The sequence below is a fragment of the Pavona decussata genome, unplaced genomic scaffold, assembly GCF_977016875.1.
Source record: "Pavona decussata unplaced genomic scaffold, jaPavDecu1.1 SCAFFOLD_19, whole genome shotgun sequence".
Classification (NCBI taxonomy): domain Eukaryota; kingdom Metazoa; phylum Cnidaria; class Anthozoa; order Scleractinia; family Agariciidae; genus Pavona; species Pavona decussata.
In genome coordinates this window covers 712,553-734,006 of record NW_028145442.1, presented here as the reverse complement: position 1 = coordinate 734,006, position 21,454 = coordinate 712,553, and the positions used below count along the sequence as shown (strand labels likewise).

At 37.9% G+C, this 21,454-nt stretch overlaps 1 protein-coding gene across 2 annotated transcripts; it reads left to right on the top strand.

Moving 5' to 3' along the window:
- The first annotated feature begins 8,874 nt into the window (after positions 1 to 8,874).
- On the top strand, positions 8,875 to 20,153 carry LOC146486911 (neuronal calcium sensor 1-like). Of its 2 annotated transcripts, XR_014858163.1 has the most exons (9): positions 8,875 to 9,033; positions 9,174 to 9,198; positions 9,395 to 9,443; positions 12,038 to 12,127; positions 14,013 to 14,091; positions 14,506 to 14,594; positions 15,542 to 15,619; positions 17,406 to 17,791; positions 17,834 to 20,153. XR_014858163.1 is itself a non-coding variant. In XM_085090470.1 (8 exons), exons 1-8 carry the CDS (start codon positions 8,970 to 8,972, stop codon positions 17,523 to 17,525), a joined length of 594 nt encoding a protein of 197 aa, XP_084946596.1. In that variant the 5' UTR covers positions 8,875 to 8,969; the 3' UTR covers positions 17,526 to 20,153. The 2 variants fall into 2 exon arrangements, 1 of the variants encoding a protein (XP_084946596.1); XM_085090470.1 differs by having other exon boundaries at positions 17,406 to 20,153.
- The last annotated feature ends 1,301 nt before the right edge of the window (positions 20,154 to 21,454 follow it).

Here is a 21,454-nt window from a genome sequence, read left to right as displayed (position 1 = left end):
TTTTCTTGGCAAACCTGGGATCTATGTATAATATGAGTGCCGGAAGAAATTTTATGTAAATAATTCATTACACAACTTCTCCTATCCATAAAACAGGCCGTCTCTTAAACATTTCTTTACATAACATAAACTTAATTTAAGCAACGTTTGTTGGGCTGGGGATCGGAATCCCGAATCATCGAGTTTGGAGTCGAGTTCGAGTTCGAGTTGGACTTCGAGTTAGACTTCGAGTTGGACTTCGAGTTGGACTTCGAGTTGAGGTTCGAGTTGGAATCGGAGTTGTACTACTATAAAAATACGAAAAGCAAAATATTTCGTATTTTTTTTTTACTAATATAAAAATACAAAAAGCAAAATACTTCGTTATTTTCGAAAGCGCGCTCTGGAAGGGCTCCCAAATGAAATCGGACCCCCCCCCCCCCCCCCACCTCCCCCCTTCTTCCCCAACGAAGGATGGTATGTATACGATTTTTTTTTTTTTTCCGAAAAATGTAGATACTAAGCATGGTCTATACGAAAAAGGAAATGGTGTACGACAAAAGAAAACAGTTTCGATCTGTTTAATTTAAAAACACCAAAGGATTTTCAATAAAAAATATCCCTACCTGAACTCCCCTGTCTGTTGTCCTTTCTCCTATATGGTTTTTGGAACGATTGAGCGCGATTTCAGTGAGTTTTAGTTCCATTGATTTTCTCTCTTGTATGGCGATACAATGTAAGTGTTGTCTTCGTTTCATCATCGATCTAAACAGTCTTTTGAAAGATACTGAACAAACAAATAACGTTTTGTCGTTGGATTTATCTGTCCGTAGCTTTATATGCTTAGACGGTCGAGTGGCTTACTACAGTGTATTAAACTACAATAGGTCAGATTTTTAATTACCCGAAAGATATAGCCTGGAGGTTAGTTGTCTTTTCCGTGCATTTATAATTTTGAATTTTCTGCGTGGCTAGTAATCGCGGGTTTGTTTTCTCATCCATACACTTTCAATAGCTCCCACCAGTTCGAAACTTAACACGTGCGAGTGACTCACATTCATTTTGTGGGGGCTATACATAGAGAACCTTGGCGGTTCGCCAGTCAAATAGACCGACGAGTTTTATTCAAGCGGCTCAGCGGCTCGCCAGTCAAATTGAGTTTGTTGATACAACTAAGAACGTGATTGAACAAAGCGTCTGATTATTACGCGTCTGTTGAAATAATACAAGCGGCGGTGGTCCCCTGTGAGAAAACGATCGTCGCCCGAAGGGTAGAAAGAGGCGTAAGCGATTTTTACGGATGATTTTTACCGATTGATAATGGAAATCGGTGAAAATCGATAAATTGATTTCGTGTGTCAAATCGATATTATCGATTTTTTATGAAGTCCAACTCGAACTCGAACTCTAACTCTAACTCGAAGTCCAACTCGAACTCGAACTCGAACTCGAATCCAAACTCGATGATTCCCTACTCCCGTTGGGCTGACAAATGTTACACGATGTTTAACCGTGTGTCACCAGCTTGAGACTGGAAATGTCGTTCGAGTGGAAACTCGTTGAATGGAATGGATCACCATTTCGTTCAACAGCGTTCAAAAACGTGCAATTACAACATGTTGATGTGTGACACCAGCTTTAGGTAAAACAGTTGTAAATCTATTATTTATAAATCAGTGAAACTTCGCCTTGCCAAATATAAAGCTATTATTTATTAATAATGAACGTGATTTAGAGTCACGGCAACTCCATTATTTATAAGTAGTGAAATTTTACCTCGCCAAGTGAAGTGTAACTTTTGTTTGCAAACAAAATGGATCGATTTGACTACGCCGCACTTAAACTCGCTTAAACCGTAATCTAAATCTAAAAAAATTCACTATTAATAAATAATAGATTTACTACTGGTTTCCCCAACTTCGTGATATGATTTATAAATAAAAGAAGTTGCCTAATGAATTATGTACGTAAATTTCTTTTGGGACTCATATAATCACTCAGCCTTTTGTCAGGTTTGCAAGAAATAATTATATTAATGATTTACATATCACTCAACGAGTACTTGTGCCTTGTACCTTGCTTATTTTTAAAACCTTTGATTTGAACAGTAGCTTCAGGCCTCATTTGAACTTCTTTTTCTTTTTCTTTTTTTTTTAATTATTTGTTTGCAATAATAACACTAAAATACAAAGCTACAGATACACACAAAAAAAAGAAAAGAAAAAAGGGAATACATATCAATTGCTACATCAACATACGTAGTACTGATTTACAATACCAATAATAATTAATTAATTAATTAATTAACTACATATGACAAAGCTAAGAGAGATAATAATTACTTCCAAGTATTCAAATATTGATCTTTTTTTTTCTCGATTTCTTAAACCTCTCACGTTGAGCGACGAAAACTTAAAAACCGACATAGCATTAGATCCTTAACGTTGAAAAAAACAAAATTAAACAAAATTACTTACCTCTCCTGGGTATTAAAATACCAACTAGCCTAAAGGATAGCTATGGTGCTAGCTAGAGAGGTACATTCAAAAACACTTGTTATAATTACCAAGTATGTCGAGAAAAGGATCTCGAAAATTAAAGGCCTTTCAGATCTTCGTGGGAGTCGATTCTCAATACTTTAGCGGTGATGTCTGTTTTCAAAAAAATTTTACCGTCAACAGTCCATGTCTTACCATTTCGATATATATATATATATATATCTTTTTTTCAGTTTTCTCACCTCTTTGAAAAGCTCGGCTCTCCACGCCGTTAAATTCTCGTTAATAAATATCTTCTCTGCTCCCACAACTTTCAAGTCAGCATTTCGAAGATTTAATCTAGCTTTGTACAGCTTGCTCTTTGCGTTATAATTGCTAAATCTGACGATGATAGGTCGGGGCTTGTCTTTGCTTTGCATTTGAACTTCGATATTAAATTTTCTGTCGCTTACAATTATCTATTAATAATACTAAAACAGCATAAATTTGGTCTAAATAATAAAATTTACAAACGGCGCCCCATAATTGGCGGGTGTGTAGAAACCTAAGACCTAATACCTAAGCCCCGGAAAACTAAGACCTTGAAATATAATAGGATATTCTGTGAATCCCTCTTTGAATTAACAAATTATAACCATACTTCAATATCCCTTATCTGGATTACTACTTTTCCGCACGATTTTAAAGTGCCCCTAACCCTTCAATTTGTTTTCTTTTGGTAGATTTCCATTTCTGTGAAGAACTCATTTTCGGAATTTTTTTTCAGAAATATTGAATCCTTTTTTTTTTTACGAGCGCTTAAAGTTACTGACATTTTTAAATTTTTGCGCGCTATAAGCCCCGCTGGACAAATTTTTGTCTCGTGGGCTCATTAGGAACGAGCCAATGAGAAGCGACACTTTCTTCGCTGTGACGTAAGAAAAGGCCTCGGATCGTTATCAGAAGGAATCTTATGCATGCTGATTCCTTTCTCTACATTTCGAGAGTTGCTGCATCCAAAAACCACACATTTTCCAAGCATTTTTCTCTCTTTACAATTGAAGCATTACCGCGAATCTTTGGATATTTTTGCACGATGTCCTTTTCTTACGTCACGCTCCATAGTTGGCCGAGTGGGGGACTAATGCGAACGATAGGTGAAAATATCGACAAGACTGCCTTCACTTCTAGCGCTTGTAAAAACAAAAGGATTCAATATTTCTCAAAAATTTTTTCGAAAATGAGTTCTTGAAAGATATGGAAATCTACCAAAAGAAAACAAATTGAAGGGTTAGGGGCACTTTAAGGGAAAAAACTTCAACGGTCCTGCTTTTTTTCGGGTTGTCGCCATTTTCTTTTCGCAAAAATTGGAAACAAATTGTGATCGGTAAGTAGGGTGGGCTAGGAGCAAGCATTCGGTTTCCGTTAAGTAGTGGCGTTCAAGAGTAGATGCCTTCCCCTTCAAACCAAAGCCAGAGAAGGTGACTCGTTTGTAAGGGTAGGAGAGGAGGAGCAAAACAATGAAAGAGAGGGAGAGTAGTAAGTGAAGGAATTCGTGACCTTTCCTCACCCTCCCCTCCCGGCCACCTCTTACATTTTGTTGTTGCCCCATCTGAAAGCTTTTGTTCGTTTTATCGCGCTCGCTTGGAGATAAAAACGACCACTACGCAGGATGGGTTGGCAAGAAAAAAAATAAAATACGGAAATTGTAACTGCTGTTGCATCATTGGAAGAATAAACTTCTTTCGCAAATTTATTTCCTGTACTTGCTGGGCGTCTCAGGCTACAGAGATTAACAGTGTTTGTTAATTTTTGTTGGGCACTGCTGACGTGCAACTGGAAAAAGTTGAGTGTATGGGCTATAATTCTAACCTCTAACCAAAATGGATATTACAAATGCTGAGATATTCGTTATATTATTATAACAAATGGTGTTAGAAGCAGGATTGCATGTTCCTTTTCTAAAATGAACATTATTATCCCTTCCACAGGGATATCTTTTTGTTTCTAATCTGTAGACATTATTTAGGGGAGACCCCTGCCACGGGTCCAAGACTGATTTGAAATTACCCACTTGTTTACGAAGAAAACGTTAGGGATTTGCAAAGCAAGTCAGTAATCAAACACATGCTATGTCGTTGTATTAGTATTTATTACCGCTCTCATTGAGTTACAACTGAATAATTATGCCCTATTCTGCAAGATGTCTGAGGGAGTACGTAATTGCAATTACCATATTTTATTCCAAGTGTAGAGTATGTAATTGTTCATTTGATAAAGAGGTTAACCTTACTTTGATGCTTTTACAAAGACCAAATACCAAACGCAACTTGAATCACATTAATCAGGTTGTATGTTCAAATTTTACAATGTGTATTTTTCCTTCTTGCTGGTTTGAAAACGCAACTAAGGGCCTCCTCATATGAGCCCGGTCGATCGGACTGGCTTAGTTTTCGAGATCTCGCCTCGCTACTCTTTTCTTTACAAAAGTTTCGATGTGTTCATATGAGAAGGCGGGCTGGCCCGGTTACCGAGATCTCGGTAACGGTCGGTAACAGAGCTGGAAATTTTTCCCATATCAGAACACTCCAGCCCGGATACCGGGACTGTCATTTATCTGTTATTTTCATCTGTGCATGGCTTTTAAGGTCACTAACAAGTCGGAACGCAGTTCCACGGATATTTTGGGGGCCTATTGGACATTTTTCGTCTCGGTAACCATGATTAAATTTCCCTTGTGAACAGAAGACAAAATTCGTCCCGTCTACCGGGCTCGTATGAAGAGGCCCTGAGTCCGGCTTACAGACATATTGATTTTAAACTACACATCAAAAAGGAAAGAAAGTATTTCTTGTATGTTTGTATATTATTGTACAATCTTAATAATTGAGTCCTGTGATTAAAATGAAAGACGGCGACAATAGGAGCCGGCTTGAAGGGAAATTATTACCGATAATAACTAACTTGTTCTGATCTTCTTGAAACAAATCAACTCGAAAAAACGGGACATGTTGAAATTTTACAGCCCGGCGTTCAGAAAAGCAGTAATCCATCCGGAGTCTTGGGTTTCCGAGTCTTCCCAGGTCTTAGGTTTCCGGGTCTTTGGTTTCCAGGTCTTAGGTTTCCGGTTCTTAGGTTTCCATATTCCAATTCCTGGCCTTAGGTCTTATGCATCAGTCAATTCCAGCTGTGCCCATCCCCCCCCCCCCCCGAGCAATAGTGGGGCATTTTCCCATACTGTCCATCCCGGGGGTCGGGCATTAGCCTTTTATACAAAATATTAACGGCAGACTGATCCCAACGGCGGAGGTGAGGAGCTTGAAATATATTTGTTTTTTAAAAAAAACAAATTTTTGCCCGATATTTCGGTTTGCAATACAAACCTTCCTCGGGGGCTGAACGAAAAAGAAAAGTGAGAAACATAAAAGGATCGTTACAAAAAAAAGTTATAAGTTACAAGTGTGAGACATGTCATTGGCGTGTTTCGTCACGTCTATTTATACCAAGAGGGTGCAATGTTTTAGCTTTGTTGATTAAATGAGCTTCACGAGCCTTTCTAACTGAGTCACGTTTGCTGCGTATAAGTTCAAGCGGGATTAGTTGGACGTCGTTGATGGAGTGGCCAGGTTGGTTGAAATGTAGGGAGACAGGAGTAGGGTTGAGTAGTTGATGGTGATTCAGGATAGGTCTGCGATGCTCCCCGGTATATTGAGGAGTGGCACTTCTTACATTGGATTAAACAGATTAGGTTTTTGGAATTGCAAGATATGTAGTCAGTAATTTTGCGTGATTCGTTAGTGTTGAAAAAAATGTAGTCCGTTTGACCTTCTTGGAGAAATGAGCAAGTTAGGCATCGTGGGTGGTTGCATTTATGAATTCCAGCGGATTGTTGATTGGAGGGCCTGTTTTGAGGTAGCTCGGAATGGACCAGGAGATCACGTAGACTTGCGTTACGTTTGTAGGCGATAACTGGTGGATGAGGGAAAACTTGTTTGCAGTTGGCGGAGGACTGGAGGATGTTGATACGGTTTTTTCACAATAGATGAGATTTTGGGAAGAGCAGGATTGAAGGATATGACGAAGGGTGTTCTGTCTGTTTTTGTGGCTTTCTGTTCTTGTGGCTGTAGTGTTGCGTGACGTGGGATGGCTCGTACGCGATTTGCATCTTTTTGTAAGGAATAGCGGCTATAACCACGTTAGACCAGGTGCTTGATGAGTTCGTCGCTTCGTTTATCACTGTTGGAATTGACTGATGCATTAGCTTAGACACCCCATAATTGGCTTGCAACCCTTCCTCGTTTTGACTGCTGCCGTGCGGGCTGGCAGAAATATGGCTTCACATGCGTTTGTAGGTCTTTGTAAAAAAGAAAGGTTACCAAGAGTGGTAATTATCCATGGATTGGGTTTGAATACGATTACGGTAGCCATTAGATGATTAACAGATTACATGATTCTTGTTCACAGATGTTGTTGACATGTGGGGACACGCTGGGGGTATAAGACAAGACAGAGCGGCTCTCTTGCATCCAATGGGTTTATAGTATTAGCCTTAGCATACTGTGAATATACAGACTTTCCTCAAAGTATGAAGTCCTTGATCTTTTTACTTTGAGAAGGTAATTGACTGGTTGTGTGCACATCCTAAGATCAAGTCTGATGGTGTTGCTCTGGTTGGCTTGTCTTTTGGTGGTGTTATTGCTCTGACAATTGCTTCACAGCTTCCCGATAAAATCACGGCGCTGGTATCAATTTCAGGGGCTCACGCCCTAGTTGGGTGCTCATTAAAATGCAAGACCTTTACCATACCAGGATATGATATGGACACAACTGCCACAGACGACTGCACTTGCTGTGAGAAGTTTGTCTGTTTTTAAAAGCAAAGGGGCTTGTAAACCCGGATCACCATCAGTTGTTCCAGTAGACCATATCAGATGCTGGTATATAGCCTTGTAGATGCGATTAACCCTGAAATAGAGTGGGGAAATATTTGCGCGTATGGACCAGCACGGTCAAGCATCTGTGTCGGGAGACTTGCTCTTAGAAAAACTTTTGAATGCAGAGGTCCACACAAAGCAGGAATTAAACTTGTTTTTAAACTTGCTCTTCTTGGGGCTGGCCATGTTATAACACCGTGTTATCTTACACCATGTTCCAAGCAATATGTTAAGTTTCAGGGCCGTACATAGCGCGGGGGTAGTGGGGGCAGCTGCCCCCGCCAGGAAAACTCAATTTGTTTCTAACATCACACTGATCACAAGAAAATCGACTAATTGACTGAAAAAATATTCCTTCAATGTGAATTCCAAATAATTATTTTGGAAAATCTTTTGAGGCAAAAGCCAGTACCGGTAAAGATTTTCTTATTAAAATAATGATTTTGTCAGCTTGGGTTGCCTATGGTTTCGAATTTGGTGTGTAAATAAATACTGACAGAGATAAATTGGTTTTAAAAGCCTGCGCTGCTCGCAAGTATTCAGTGTAGCGGGTTTGGATTTAACCATCATATGTACATCATCCGTCAAGTCATTTGCGCCTAATGATTTTTGAGTTTCCTCTTCTAAATTCTCTTCGTTTTGAATATGACCTCTTATTCCGTGTGTTCAACGACGGTGTTTTTATGCCACATAGGGCATTTCAGCTGGGTTTGGCTTGGCTCTTTTAATTGCTTGAGAGTTTTAACTACCTTTCTTGTTGAGATTTGGCAATATTAAAACAGAAATTAATCAGTGCTTGTATCATGCAGTGAGCTTCATTCTGTAATTGTTGTCATGCCGGGCCCGGCTAGTGTTTGTCACAAGGAGCTGTGTTTCTTGGCACAGCTATTTGGTTTTTTGGTTCTCTAGTAATCGTTGTAGCGTGTTATAGGGCTATGCAACGTGTCACAGTAATACTGAAAAGGCTTGAATTGTATTTAAATAACGACTGTGTTTTTGCAAATGCTTCGCTCCACTGATATATATAGTGCGTTTGAGTATTGTGGAAGCTCAGTGATTTTCTCCCTTTGTTTACAGCAGTGCATCGACTGTGTTTTAGGGGCGGACCATTAGAAATCACGGGATGGGGGGTGACAATTCCCAAAAAAAAAATTCCTGCAAAGGAAAATTGCCAAAAAAAATTCCTGCGAGCAGTTCACCATCCAAAAAAAATTCCTGCAAGTAAACTAAATCAAAGTACAATATCAAAACACAACGTCAAGTAGTTTTATTGCACATTTTAAGAATATAACCTGCTCCTCTCCCGATAACTCGAACCTTTAAGGGAAATTGAAAAAGGTTCGAGTTATCGGGAGTTCAAGTTATCGAGGGTAAAATTATATAGAAAATGACCTGAAAGGAAACGAAATTTGGTTCGCGTTGGCGAGGGCCTCGGATCGGACTGGCCACGAAGTCACATGATACCGACATGACAAACCGCGATGGATTCTGGGAAGTTCAATAAAAATGGCGGTCTAAACCTCCGTTTTCAGATGATAAAGAGATGCTGATAACTTAAGTACACCCTTTTATCTTCATTATGGGGCATAAGGGGAGTAAACTTTCCCAAGAAGAAATACGAGAGCTGCTTAAATGCACCTATTGTAAGTTCAAATCTCCCGATTCTTGATACGTCGTTGTCAATGTCAAGGAATTCTGTAGTGTGTTTGATTTGGTCAGCAATCGTCGTTTGCTTGTTTACTTTAGCGCTAATTCAGAGTGCATTTTGTTGTTCTTCTTTCAGTCGACAAAAAAGAGCTACAGAAGTGGTAAGTCTCTTCTATTATTTCAAAACGAACCTTAAACGCTGTGTTTTGTTTTTGTAATGAATGAGACTTAGCAAGTTTTTGTCAATAATCTTGTCATTATTTTTCTGCGTTGGCTATCTTGCAAGCTCAATAGCAATAAGCTTACAGTGTAATGTCACAATTTCTCCTCCTGATTGCTTTATTTTGTCTTCTTTAGGTACCGAGACTTCATGAAGGATTGCCCTTCTGGTGAGCTCAAGCAAGAGGTCAGTAGATTCGAAAGCTTGTACAAAACTTGTCATGTCAATTTGAGATACGTTCATATGGAGAGTGTGAAATCGTACATGCTAAGATTCTAGCTGAGAGTTTCACACGTTGTTTGTATTTCTGACGAATTTCGTGTTTTGTTTTGAGTGTGGGGACATGAAAATTGTAAATTTCCTTTAAAATGATCATAACTTATGTCACGTAACCCGTTCGATATGGTATTTAACCGTGCGAAAGTTTAAGCTTGAGCTCACACAAGCTGTTTTTTGTTTACAACAGACGGCCAATACTGTGTTCGATGGATGTTTTTGGGATACTAATAGTCATTATGTACATGTAATTGTCATGCATCGAAGCGTTCTTGTAGATTTTGTCATTAATACTTTCGCGTTTTCGCTTCTTAAGTTTTTTCATGCAGCTGTATGACGCAAGAAGTTCAATATTTCAATTCAGTATACTCGATAACTCTGCTTACCAAAACAAATAAATGAAAGAGTGAATTAAATTTACTGATAAGTTTACTGTAAAACTACTTCGGTGATTCAGATCTCGTAATTGTCAAAAACTTGTTTGGTTTTCGATAAAGTTAAATAAAAATTTTATCGATAAGATAAACTGAAAAAAATTCCCCCTGCTTGCAGCATGAAAATTAGATTGTTTATTTGCCTTCGTTTTGCGCGTGTAATAATGTGCATTAATTTTAGTGACTTCATATATTATTTAGTTTGACTTTATACATTGATAAAATTAGCTGAATTTTAATCCTCAAAAACTTAAACATCTATTTTGAAATAAATGTTATGTTTATTGCCAATCAGAAGCAAAAGAAATGTCACACAAGGCTCAAATTATTTTTGCATCATTTTGTGTGCATTTTTATCAGTAAGTTAAAGGCCTTTTGAATTTATAAACAGTTGAGATCATGCCAGATGTCTACAATCACATTTTATAAATTATCCCCTGTTAGAAAAGATTTTAGATTATATGTACACTAACTAACTACTACACCACATTACTTTCAGTTGTGCTACATTTGATTTGAATGAGTAGTATCTTTGCAAGGGAATAAGTTTGCCTCCCATCTATCCAGTTGTAATACGTTTTCTTTTCTTTGATTTGCATTGGTAAAATAACTTTAAATTTGAAATTTTAACTAAACCCATGTATTGTCATACTGTGATTGTATCACAGAAAATTTGCAATGCACACATAATAATTACTGTATTTATTATACAGACAGGAATATTTTACTGGAAAATTCACCACTTGTAAAATTCATACAAAACTGCATACGGGACCCGAGTGGCGTATTTTCCATATCCTCACTAGTGAGGATATTAAAATGATGAGCAAAAAAATTGTCTATATAATAAATCGAAAATTACATGGTGCGAATTTTATTTTCTCTTGTTACAGCTGTACATGTAAAAAGAATATTTTACTCACTCGCTGCACTCCTTCATAAAATATTGTTTTTACCACTTGAAAATATAATTCATATCTTTACCGCCATGTAATAAACTCTAAATAAAACAGGACTGAGTGAAGTGCTCAGGCAAGTAACATCAAAACCATTTAAACTTCCCATGACAACACAAAGTCAGCGACAGGAATTTCTGCTGATGAGTTTTGTGTAATTTCATCGACATGGAGTTAATTTTGCGACACTCTATTCCAGTTGTTTTACAACTGCTGTGCGTGTATAAAAAATTATTCTAAACAGTTTTTTTTTTTTTGCTTAAATTGTTGCAAACTGTTGTACAAACAAATTTACAATGAAGAGTCTTCAGGTGGCGTACAGCTGCTAGAGCTAAACATGGTTTCAATGGCATGAAGCAGTTATATGTAGGAACAAGGCTGTTGCCTAACAGGAGGCAGGTAGCCTGGGGTGCCCAAGAAAATGCTCTGGGTGCCTAAATTTTTTGTAGCATCACATAACACTTCATGTGTTGGGCTCCTAACTTCTTGGCTTTTTGGTCTTGTGGGTTCCTTGAAATTTTTCGTAGGCAACAGCCTTGAGGAGCATGGCTACTCTCTCTGGATGAAATGCTATTCCATTGCATTTTTTTTTTTTTTTTTTTTACTTCAACCATCACATTAATTTCAAGTTTGATATTCAATGTTGCTAATTTACTATTTGTTCAAACTGTTTGTGTCTTCCTCATAACATCATATTCCATGTTGGTTATCACTTTTGTTTATCTAGTTACTGTGCATGTAGATCGGAGTGGGGAGGGAGTCACTTATTCCAGGGGGAGAGCTAATATCTCAAATTTTTGCTTAAAGGAAGGGAGCTTTTTTCCAGGAAGGGGACACTATTGTTTGCAATTTTACAGTACTGTTTACATGGCAGTAGAAAATTGTGTCAGTGATGCCACAGGCAACCTACAGCTCCAGCTGCTACAGATATAACTCTGTTTTCTGTAGCCTGAAGCAACTGGGAGTATTTCTCCACCCCTCTCTTTCTACGTGGGACACCTTTCTATCACAATCAACACTAGTCAGACCCCCAAAAACATACTAAAACTTTGTGTATTAATAAACAAATTATCTTTTCACTTTATTAACATATTGCTTTTCTGTCTTCATGTAGGAATTTCAAAAAATATATCAGCAGTTTTTTCCTTTTGGTGATCCGTCAAAGTTTGCATCCTTTGTGTTTAAAGTTTTTGACAAGAACTCGGTAAGTACTTTCACTCAATGAATCTATATCATAATAATGAAACAGAAACTCTGAATATCAAATAAAGTTTGCTTAGAACTTTAGTGGCCTGAGAAAACACTTTGTGAAACAACATGTGTGTTGTAACTGGCCAGAGGGTTTCATAATATGATGGTGTTCTTCTGCCAGGAACTTCTCAACAACGAAAGACAAATTTCTGACTTACCCATTGTCTGGTTGGATACCAGAGTGTAGAGTCAGAAAGTATGACCATAGGATCTTAAAAAACTGGTACCATTAAAAATTGCTGACAAAGACCAGTCTCTGCTCAAATGATTGCATCCTTGGACATTGTTAATCAAGCCATTTGGCTTATCTACAGTGTGCATCACTTTACAGGGGACATCAGTGCCGGCTACTTGATTACATATTGCCGGTTACTCTGGTCATAGCAATTATCAGTTTGAGGCAGGCAAGCTCAGCGTTGCGTGTTATCCATAAATCTTTAAGAAGGCACACTCATTTTTGCAGCAATAATCCATATGCGATAAGACGTAAGCTTGTTTAAAAGACAGTTCAAATCGTCCACTATATTTTGTGCCGTTCGCATTATCATCTTTCTGTAGCCATCTTGGATTTTCAAATAAGTGGTCGGGCCAGCCTCGTTTGGGTGTCGCTTCGTGCATGGCAGACGGCATGGCAGGGAAACAACCAAATACTGTAAATACTCTTTTTTCTTTGGGTTTCAAAAAGTCACAGTTATCAGTTCTAAAGGTGAAAAAATTCGGCCAACACACATGAGTAATCACTGTAGTGAGTAATCTCTTTTAGTTTGTTCATTTGACCACATGTTCAGTTCATTATTGTTCATTTGACCACATGATTACTATGTTGTTTATAATATAATATATACTACGGTCAACTGATTCGACAGATAAAACTAAACAGTAACGGGAAATGAAGGCGTTGGAAAAATGCAGTCAGAACTTCTTTGGTAGTCAGCTATTTGAGTAATTAAAACTGTGTTTTCATGGAATTGACTTGCAGCATGCATTTAAGGACAAAAGAAACACGAATTTGTGAAACACTCAGACAAACTTGTGTGATAAAGGCATTTATTTAATTTTCATGTTACTCTGTAAAGTAGGACATGCAGCTAATATTCATAAATCATCGTTTCCTTGACTACTTTTTCATTAAAATTAACGCTATGTAAGAAAATCAATACAGCTATGCCACTGGTAATAAATTAGTATTTAACTCTAAAATTGTTGCTAGAATGAAGAAAATGGCTTTTCTGAGCTTCTAGATTGCAAAATTTTCTGGGGGAGCATGCCCGCAGACCCCGCTAGGATGTGGGGTCTTGCAGCCCCAAAATTGTCTCAGCCACCTACTCTTCCAGTTGCTGACCCCTACTTCAAAACATTTTGAAAACCCTGGACATATTAGCATTATGTACATCCATAAGGATTCATTAGTCAGCTTGACAAGATTAAGGTGCAGAGGATTCAGTGTCATTGTCTGATCTCTAGATATACATGTACATACAGTACTGTATTTACTGTCTGCTCAAAACTACTGGTCCTTTAGCACATAGTAAAACATTGTCTTTGTTGATCTTGATTTCTTGAAATTCACCCAAGGTGGTACAAAAACCATGACCACAGCTTAAATTAAACCACAGAAAGCCACAGTGAATTTAGACACAGCAGTGCCTTGGTGACTAATTACTTTTCTTAGGGTATTGTTGAATTTTATCTAACCTTCCATCCTTAAGAAGCGTTCACACTGTATGTGTTTTAGAAGGATCAGTTCACAGGGATAACTTCAAAGATCTCCATAAGCCTTTTTTAAATTGTTGTGAAACTAACAAATTTGTTGAACATGTTGCTTTGTTTTTTTCCAGGATGGATCAATTAACTTCATAGAGTTTATCACTGCCTTATCAATAACTTCTAGAGGAAGTTTAGATGAAAAATTGGAGTGTAAGTATTTATGTGTGTTTGTTTGAATCAAATTACATTTATATACAAGCTAGGTAATCTATGGGAAGTGTGTCCATGTTACTTTTATTCTCTACAGTAGTTGAGTAGTTAGAAAGAATTGAACTCAACTAACTTTTTATTAAACATCAACCACATGTTGATCCACTGAACAGAAATTACATGCTTAGAATTTCCATGACACACTTTATTAGTCTTGAGATTGTTTTTGTGAAAATTCTGTGGAAGAAAAGTCACATTTTAAAGGTCATTCAGGCTGAACTCTAAAAACAAATTCACTGGTGAAAAAAGACTGTTTGTCCAGTTAATGTAGTACACAAAATTATAGAATGTTAGTTGTTACCTCTGAATCAACTTAGTTAAATACACTTTATGGTTGAATTTGTTCTCTTTCAGGGGCGTTTAGTCTGTATGACCTTGACAAAGATGGATTCATCACAAGAGATGAAATGCAGGAAATTGTGGAAGCAATCTATTGCATGGTGGTAAGTCCTATTAACTTTACATTAATTTACTGTTCTCACCAGGCTGTGGCATTTTGGTATTCCCACAGAAAAAAGTGAAATGATGAATGAAAAGCCAAGTAAATAATAATAATACAGTCGACTCCCGCTAACTCGAACCTTCAAGGGAAATTGAAAAAGGTTCGAGTTATCGGGAGTTCAAGTTATCGAGGGTAAAATTATGTAGAAAATGACCTGAAAGGAAAGGAAAATTGGTTCGCGTTGGCGAGGGTTTGAGTTATCGGGAGTTGACTGTAATAATAATTCAAACATATTTACCGGGGGTATACAGGATTGCTGCTTCAGTTTTAAGAAGAAAACTGCTATCAATGCAGGTCTCGGCAAATACTCACTCTTTTCCTAAAATTCTGTTTTTGTTTGTAAGAACTTACTGGAAAGTTTATTTTTATCTAATAAAATGAAAATCCAAAAATTTTCTCTCTGGACGTACGCGGCAACTTTAAAAAAAATAAAAAATAAAATGAGATCACAATATTCTAGGACAGTAGCATTAAAAGGAAGTTTCCAACAGTCATAAATTCTAAGAATGACACAAAGTAAATGCACCCTTGATAGCACAGAAGAATGTTTCAAGCCAAACAGATTACTAAATTGACTTTTATCCCCTCAACTTCTTTCAATGCCCCTATTTTTTTGGCACAAGGGGCCTTGGGACTCCTCAAGACAAACTCCTTTTGTAACTCTTGAAGTCACAGGTCATTGTACTGTCCACACTTACAGGTAATTCTCTCTAAAATGGTGTAACGTTGCTATGCAGTCTTGAATTATACATGCGGATGTAATTTATGTTGCAGTTTCCAAGATATACATGCACCTTACAGCTTAGCTTAATCTATTATTTCTTTGCACCTGTAATAAATCAAAAATTAATGGCCTCACTTTGTATTTCTGTGTCTGCACCTCTCCAGGGTAACATTATAGACTTGCCAAAAGATGAAGACACTCCCAAAAAAAGAGTTGACAAGATATTTAAACAGATGGACAAGGTTTGTATTAAAATTATGGAGAAGGAATTTGGAATGCTTGAGTGAAACAAGAGAATTCTACACAGAATATGTATCTTATTGTATAGTATCAATAGTTAGACATCCATGGCTGAACTCTGGGGCTTGTCATTGGAAAAGCCTCCCCCCCCCCCCCCCCCCCTCAAATTTGGTTGGTGATTAGACGGTTTCTTAAGATTAGAAGGCTGTCAAAAATCAATCTGCTAGTAGAGAAGGAAGTCCTTCATAATCTACCATGGCAATTTTTAATACATGAATATCGGGTTATTTATGTGTTATGTGTTTAGCCACAATCTTGGATTGACAAAGTGAATAGGTCGGGGGAGTGTCTACAGTGTTCGGTAGCCAGACTCCCCCCTCCTCCACTGCTTTTTTACTCACTTCAACTCGCTCAACCCTTCTTTGTTTTCTAATCCAAAATTGAAAAAAATAATTGCAGCTTCAAGCCATGAAGGTTTGTTGGCACTTGCTCCCACCGAAAATTAATGTATCCCTCTTAACCCTCTCACTCCCAAGAGTGCCATATGGCACAAAAAGTCATTACGTGCCCAATATTGGGTCAATTTGTATCAAATTTGGACACCAAACAGATCTTAGAGAGATCTGCACAATGGAAGCATAAATTTTTACCCCCCTCCTACATAAGACATGATTAACCATCCCTCCATAATTACAACTTTTTCCTCTTACACTTTTAAGACCAAGTCACCATTTGACAAAAAACTATGTGCTGAGATCTGCAAATTAAGCTATAGTTTAGGGTATACCTAGTGTATACGAGAAGTGAGATGTATTTTAAGGTTTATCTTTTCTCGTTTTAAACACTTTTCGTTCTCTTCTGTTACTTCCTTAGTCTTAGCTGGAATGATTTATACAATGCCCCAGATAAAACCTTTTAATTGGTGTATTACTGTTGGTGTAGGGGTTCACAGTTGCTGTTTTACAAAAATACGACATTTCCCATGGGAGTGAAAGGGTTAATAAAAACTAGTTTCAGAGGTGGTTATGGATGGTGCTTACTAATACAGAAGTATTTTTTGTGCGGTTTATGACCATGCAGGCAAAGCAGATTTTAGTAAGGGCTATTGGAATCCCAAAAGAAAATTGGGAGTAACAATGCATTTTTCAGAGATTATTAAGCAATAATAATAATAATAATAATAATAATAATAATAATAATAACAGTAAGATACAAAGCAATGTATGGCAGGTTTTTTTTTCCATATTGAAGCTTTATTATCTCTGAAAAATGCATGGTTACCCCCAATTTTCTCTTTAAATACCAAGAGCACTTGCTAAGTTCTGCTTTCTCCGCATAGTTTGAAACCGCGCCAAAAATATCCCTGTATTAGTAGGCACCACCCATAGGAAACCCAAGTATCTCAAGATGCGCAGAATGTATGCACAGTAACAATAGTAGGCATCGTCCTTAAGTTTTACTGGCAACGTTGCCAGTGCATGACCTGGTTACGAGTACAATAATGACAAATGCTTTATTTACCAAGGTAAAACACAGTTATCTATATAGCACGTGTGCAATGTTGCAACACGTGGCAGCTAGTTTTCAGGTAGCCCACAAAATAAAACTCATATAAATATCGTTAAGCAACCAGACGTATGGGTACTTTTAGTATCAGTTTATGATCTGATACAAAACAGTTGTGATGTTAGTTGATAGTAAAGATGCAACCATTTCTTCACCTACAACATCTCCATGCTAACTTCCTTTATCCCCGTTTTGTTGTTTGTCTTCTCAATAATTATTCAGAACGAAGATGGAAAATTAACGATGGAGGAGTTTCGTGAAGGCTCCAAGTTGGACCCTTGGATAGTTCAAGCCTTAGCAATTGATTTACCTCAAGAGGACCTCTCTCAAGGAGATGACTAACTTGTAACAAGGGTCACCTGTGTACTTTTCAGTAATGGGAGCTAAACAGCAATGTCTGGCGATTCTCATTGTACAAATCACAATTTATTGACTCTTATCATTAGTGTAGTGTGAATACATAGAGTTTCTCTAAAACGGTAATCAATAATGTCATTGTCACTTCAGCCTTTTTAGCCAGTAGTGAGGGTTGACGGTATAATATAATGGTAACCTTTTCTAGCAGCTGAAAAATCATATGTACGCAGATTTCAGGATGTTTTTTTGTTGTTGTTGGTTTTTGTTGTTGTTGTTGGTGGCGATGGTGATAGTGGTGCTGGTGGTGGTGGTGGTGGTGGTGTGGTTGTTGTTGTTTCTTGTTGTTTTGCTGGAGCACCTCTGCACCACTCCAGTCAGCAGGAAGTCTTCATAAATTTTTTTTGAAAATAGCATCCGCTTGTAGTGGAACACCTTGCAGTGTAGTGTATCACGGATTTAAGTCTTTAACACTTTTGAAATTCACCTTGCAGGTTGTTTAAAACTGCATTGTCTTACAATGCAAGATAGGTTGTGTTGCTGAATATTAATCAGTATTGAGTTTGACAGAGCACAGGAATTCCAAGTTGAAGAAGTTGAATAAGCCCCTCCCTCTTATATGGCTTCAGAAGCTCCTGCGGTGCTTACTGTAATAGAGGAAATACGGTGTACACTGTACATTCTGCTTCTTGTCTATTGCAGGATCCTGAAAGTATGAAGTTTGAAAAACCGGTGCGGTCCTAAAAGTTTTCATGGTTAGAGAGCTGCCAGGTTCGTTTAATGGCACATGTTGAAACATTTCTTACTGATTCTCTTAAAACAGCAGTGGGCGGATGTTGGTGGAAATTGAGATAGAACGGGGGCTTTTCGGGTATATCACTGAAGTGATGTGGAGGTGCGAAGCCCATTGATAAGTTTGGAATACTTTTTGTTTTTGTTTTTGTTGTTTTTGTTTGTTTGGTTTTTTTTTTTTTTTTTTTTTGGGGGGGGGGGTAGAAATTTCATGGTGGACTTTTTTGATGAAAAGATTTTGATAGAGCCTCTTTTAGGGGTTTTATGTGGAGTAGATGTTACCTTCTGGGCCGTTGGATTTATTGGAGGTCCAGTTGTAGCCTTAAAGGCTTTTTGGGGGGTGTAACAAATCTCCAGCTCTCACCCCCTCCCCCTCCCCCATCAGTGATATGCCTTAGTGTCCCCACCCCCGGATCTTAGCAAATAAGAAGTTATATTATTTCGACGAATTTCATTGGTGACACGTTATTGACTTCAGTGATATCTAGAATAGACTCTTTAAAATTTTGTTTCAACCAAAAGATCACAGATTCTAGGGGACTACGATTTTGGAACAGATTTCACCGTAATGGTTGTAGGAATGGCGAATGTTGCTTGTCATTTGAGTACGGTCCTGAGTTAATTGCCACCCAGAAGTGGGTCAGCTCAGACCCTTTTACACCATAAAGTGCTCTTTATCGTTTTAAGTAATTTATCAAACACGAGACAGTGTTTCATCACATATCAAACACCGAGAAGAGAGTTGAAAATACGACGCGTAGCGGAGTATTTTTGACGAACTTCGAGGTTTTTGATATTGTGATGAAATACTGTGACGAGTGTTTGATATAGCTTCTCAAACAAACTGATTTTGAAGGAGAAATTAAGGATGCAAAAACGAGGAGTTTTTCATCAGATATCCAAACACGTCACGGTGCCTGATTTCCTTTGTCTTTGGCTTTTGAATTATTAATGAGTTTGAGAAGATGTGATCTTGTATCATGATTGCCTAGTAGGGATTTTCAAACTGACTACGAGTAGTCTCATTTTTGTCAGGGATAGCAGAGTGACACAAAGACGCGAGCGAGCGCGAAAATCGCGCCACGCGTCGCGTCTCCTCGCGGAGGCAACTTTTGCGCATGCTCGCGTGTTCGTTCGTTTACTATCCCTGAGAAGAATATAGGTTTTCTCGTGGTCTTGTTTCAAAAATGCCTCGTTAGCTCGCTAAAGAAAGGCGCATCGCACTGTAAATGAATTACCTCTGTTACGTTCGGAATTGAACGGTAATACACCGTATATTTTCATGGTGTGGTTTTTGTACCAAGCTAGAGCTTTGTCTGGTGTTATCGACCAGTGACATTGCTTTCCTGAATTGAGAAGTACACGTAGCTTGTAGAAAAGCCAGCAAAACGTAAAATAAGTCTTAATTATTTATGGAGTGAAAGTGTATGTTTTCACCATGTGTGTTACTAGATGTATGTGATTGTTATATCATTTATTTGTGAGGTCTAATAATTATTTTATTCCATACTTAGAGGATGTAATGACGTAGGTATCAAGCTTTTTTTTTTTCCTTCACCTAGCAATACTTTTATCACCAAATTGGTGTTTGAACTCGACGAAAACCGTCAAACATTTATAGCATCTTATTCTTTTCATAGTAGCTGTGATTTTATTACATAACTTATTTATTTTCCGTTTTCTGATGTATATAATTTTCCTTGTTTGTTATTGTAAAGATGTGTAATTTTACTAAAGGCTGTCATCGTTCCGCTGTGTCGAATTTTAGTTATTCCAGCAACGAGGTTCTACCTAAGCTAATAAAATGGAGATTTTTTGAGTGGATGGATGGCTTGTGCTCTCTAGCTTGTGAATATATGGCCGAATGTTTATTAAGTAAAGGATTTTGATATTTACTGATGGATTTTTACCACAAGCGCGCGTTGGATATGAGATGATTGTTGGCTTCACACTACAAGCTAAGTTAGTTTCAAGTAAGCACTTGATTCAAGTGCACTTGAAAATCTCAAGTCGCACTTTAGAAAACTTGGCTTCACACCTGGTGACAAAGTATACACTTGAAGCACAAGCTGTCAATCATCGTTCGCGGTAAAATCAGAAATGCGACTGCTCGCCAGAAAATCATGAAGCCTTTACAACGGAAAAACGTTTTGTGTTGTTTACTCTTTATTTTGTCTTTAATTTTAACTCAGAGAGTTTTAACATTACAGGAAATGCATAGGTACTTCATTGTTTACGATTACTTGGCGACAAAACAAAAGAACTGGCGACATCTTCTGAACTGAAAATCGATGGTTCAGGCTGTCCGTAAAGATGAAATTCAAATAAGATCGTAAGTTTAAATCGGCTTTTCCTTCTTTTTTATGTTTACTTACAAAAAAGACTGTTCCATGGAGTCCTCAAACTGCGAGGCGTATCTCCAACCATCCATTTTGATTTTTTTTCTTTAATTAATTTTAGTTCACGGCAAAATGTTTATCTGTTCTGGCACCGCAGCACGTGGCTTTCAATTGGTTTCCCTTTCCCTATTGGTCAAGTACGTTCTCAAGTGTGGTGTTGGCCATACTTGGCGGCGTACTTCGGCTTCTTTGAACTGCGAAAGTTTCCATGGTCACTAAGTAAAGTTCAAGTTGGTAGGTTTTACCCCTTCACACTCAAAGTAGGTTTCAAGTGCACTTAGATTATACTTACAAGCTCTAGTGTGTAGCCCCCTGATATCTAACAAGGGCGAGTGGAATAATCGTTTTATTAGAAACAATCAAGAAATGTTGCTAGATATCGATCTTGTTGATTTCGCTTTGCAAGAACAACCAGAAGACAATTTAATGGTCGCTATTTCTCGGGCATGGTACAATGGCTCATATACCATGGCATACACCGCTAAACCAATCAAATCCCTGGAATTGCATAATACAATGATTCAGTTATTAATAGAAAAAGTTATCAGTCAATGGAAGGCGATGTCGACCGGTCGTTTCCGCTACACGGCATTTCAGTCAATTCTTTCCTTCTGTCACCCGGACTCATTTTAAGAATGAGAAATAATCGCATTTTTATCCTTAACTGCGTAGTGAAACGACCGGATACGAAACAGCGCGGAGCCGCCATGAAACAAATCCCGCTAC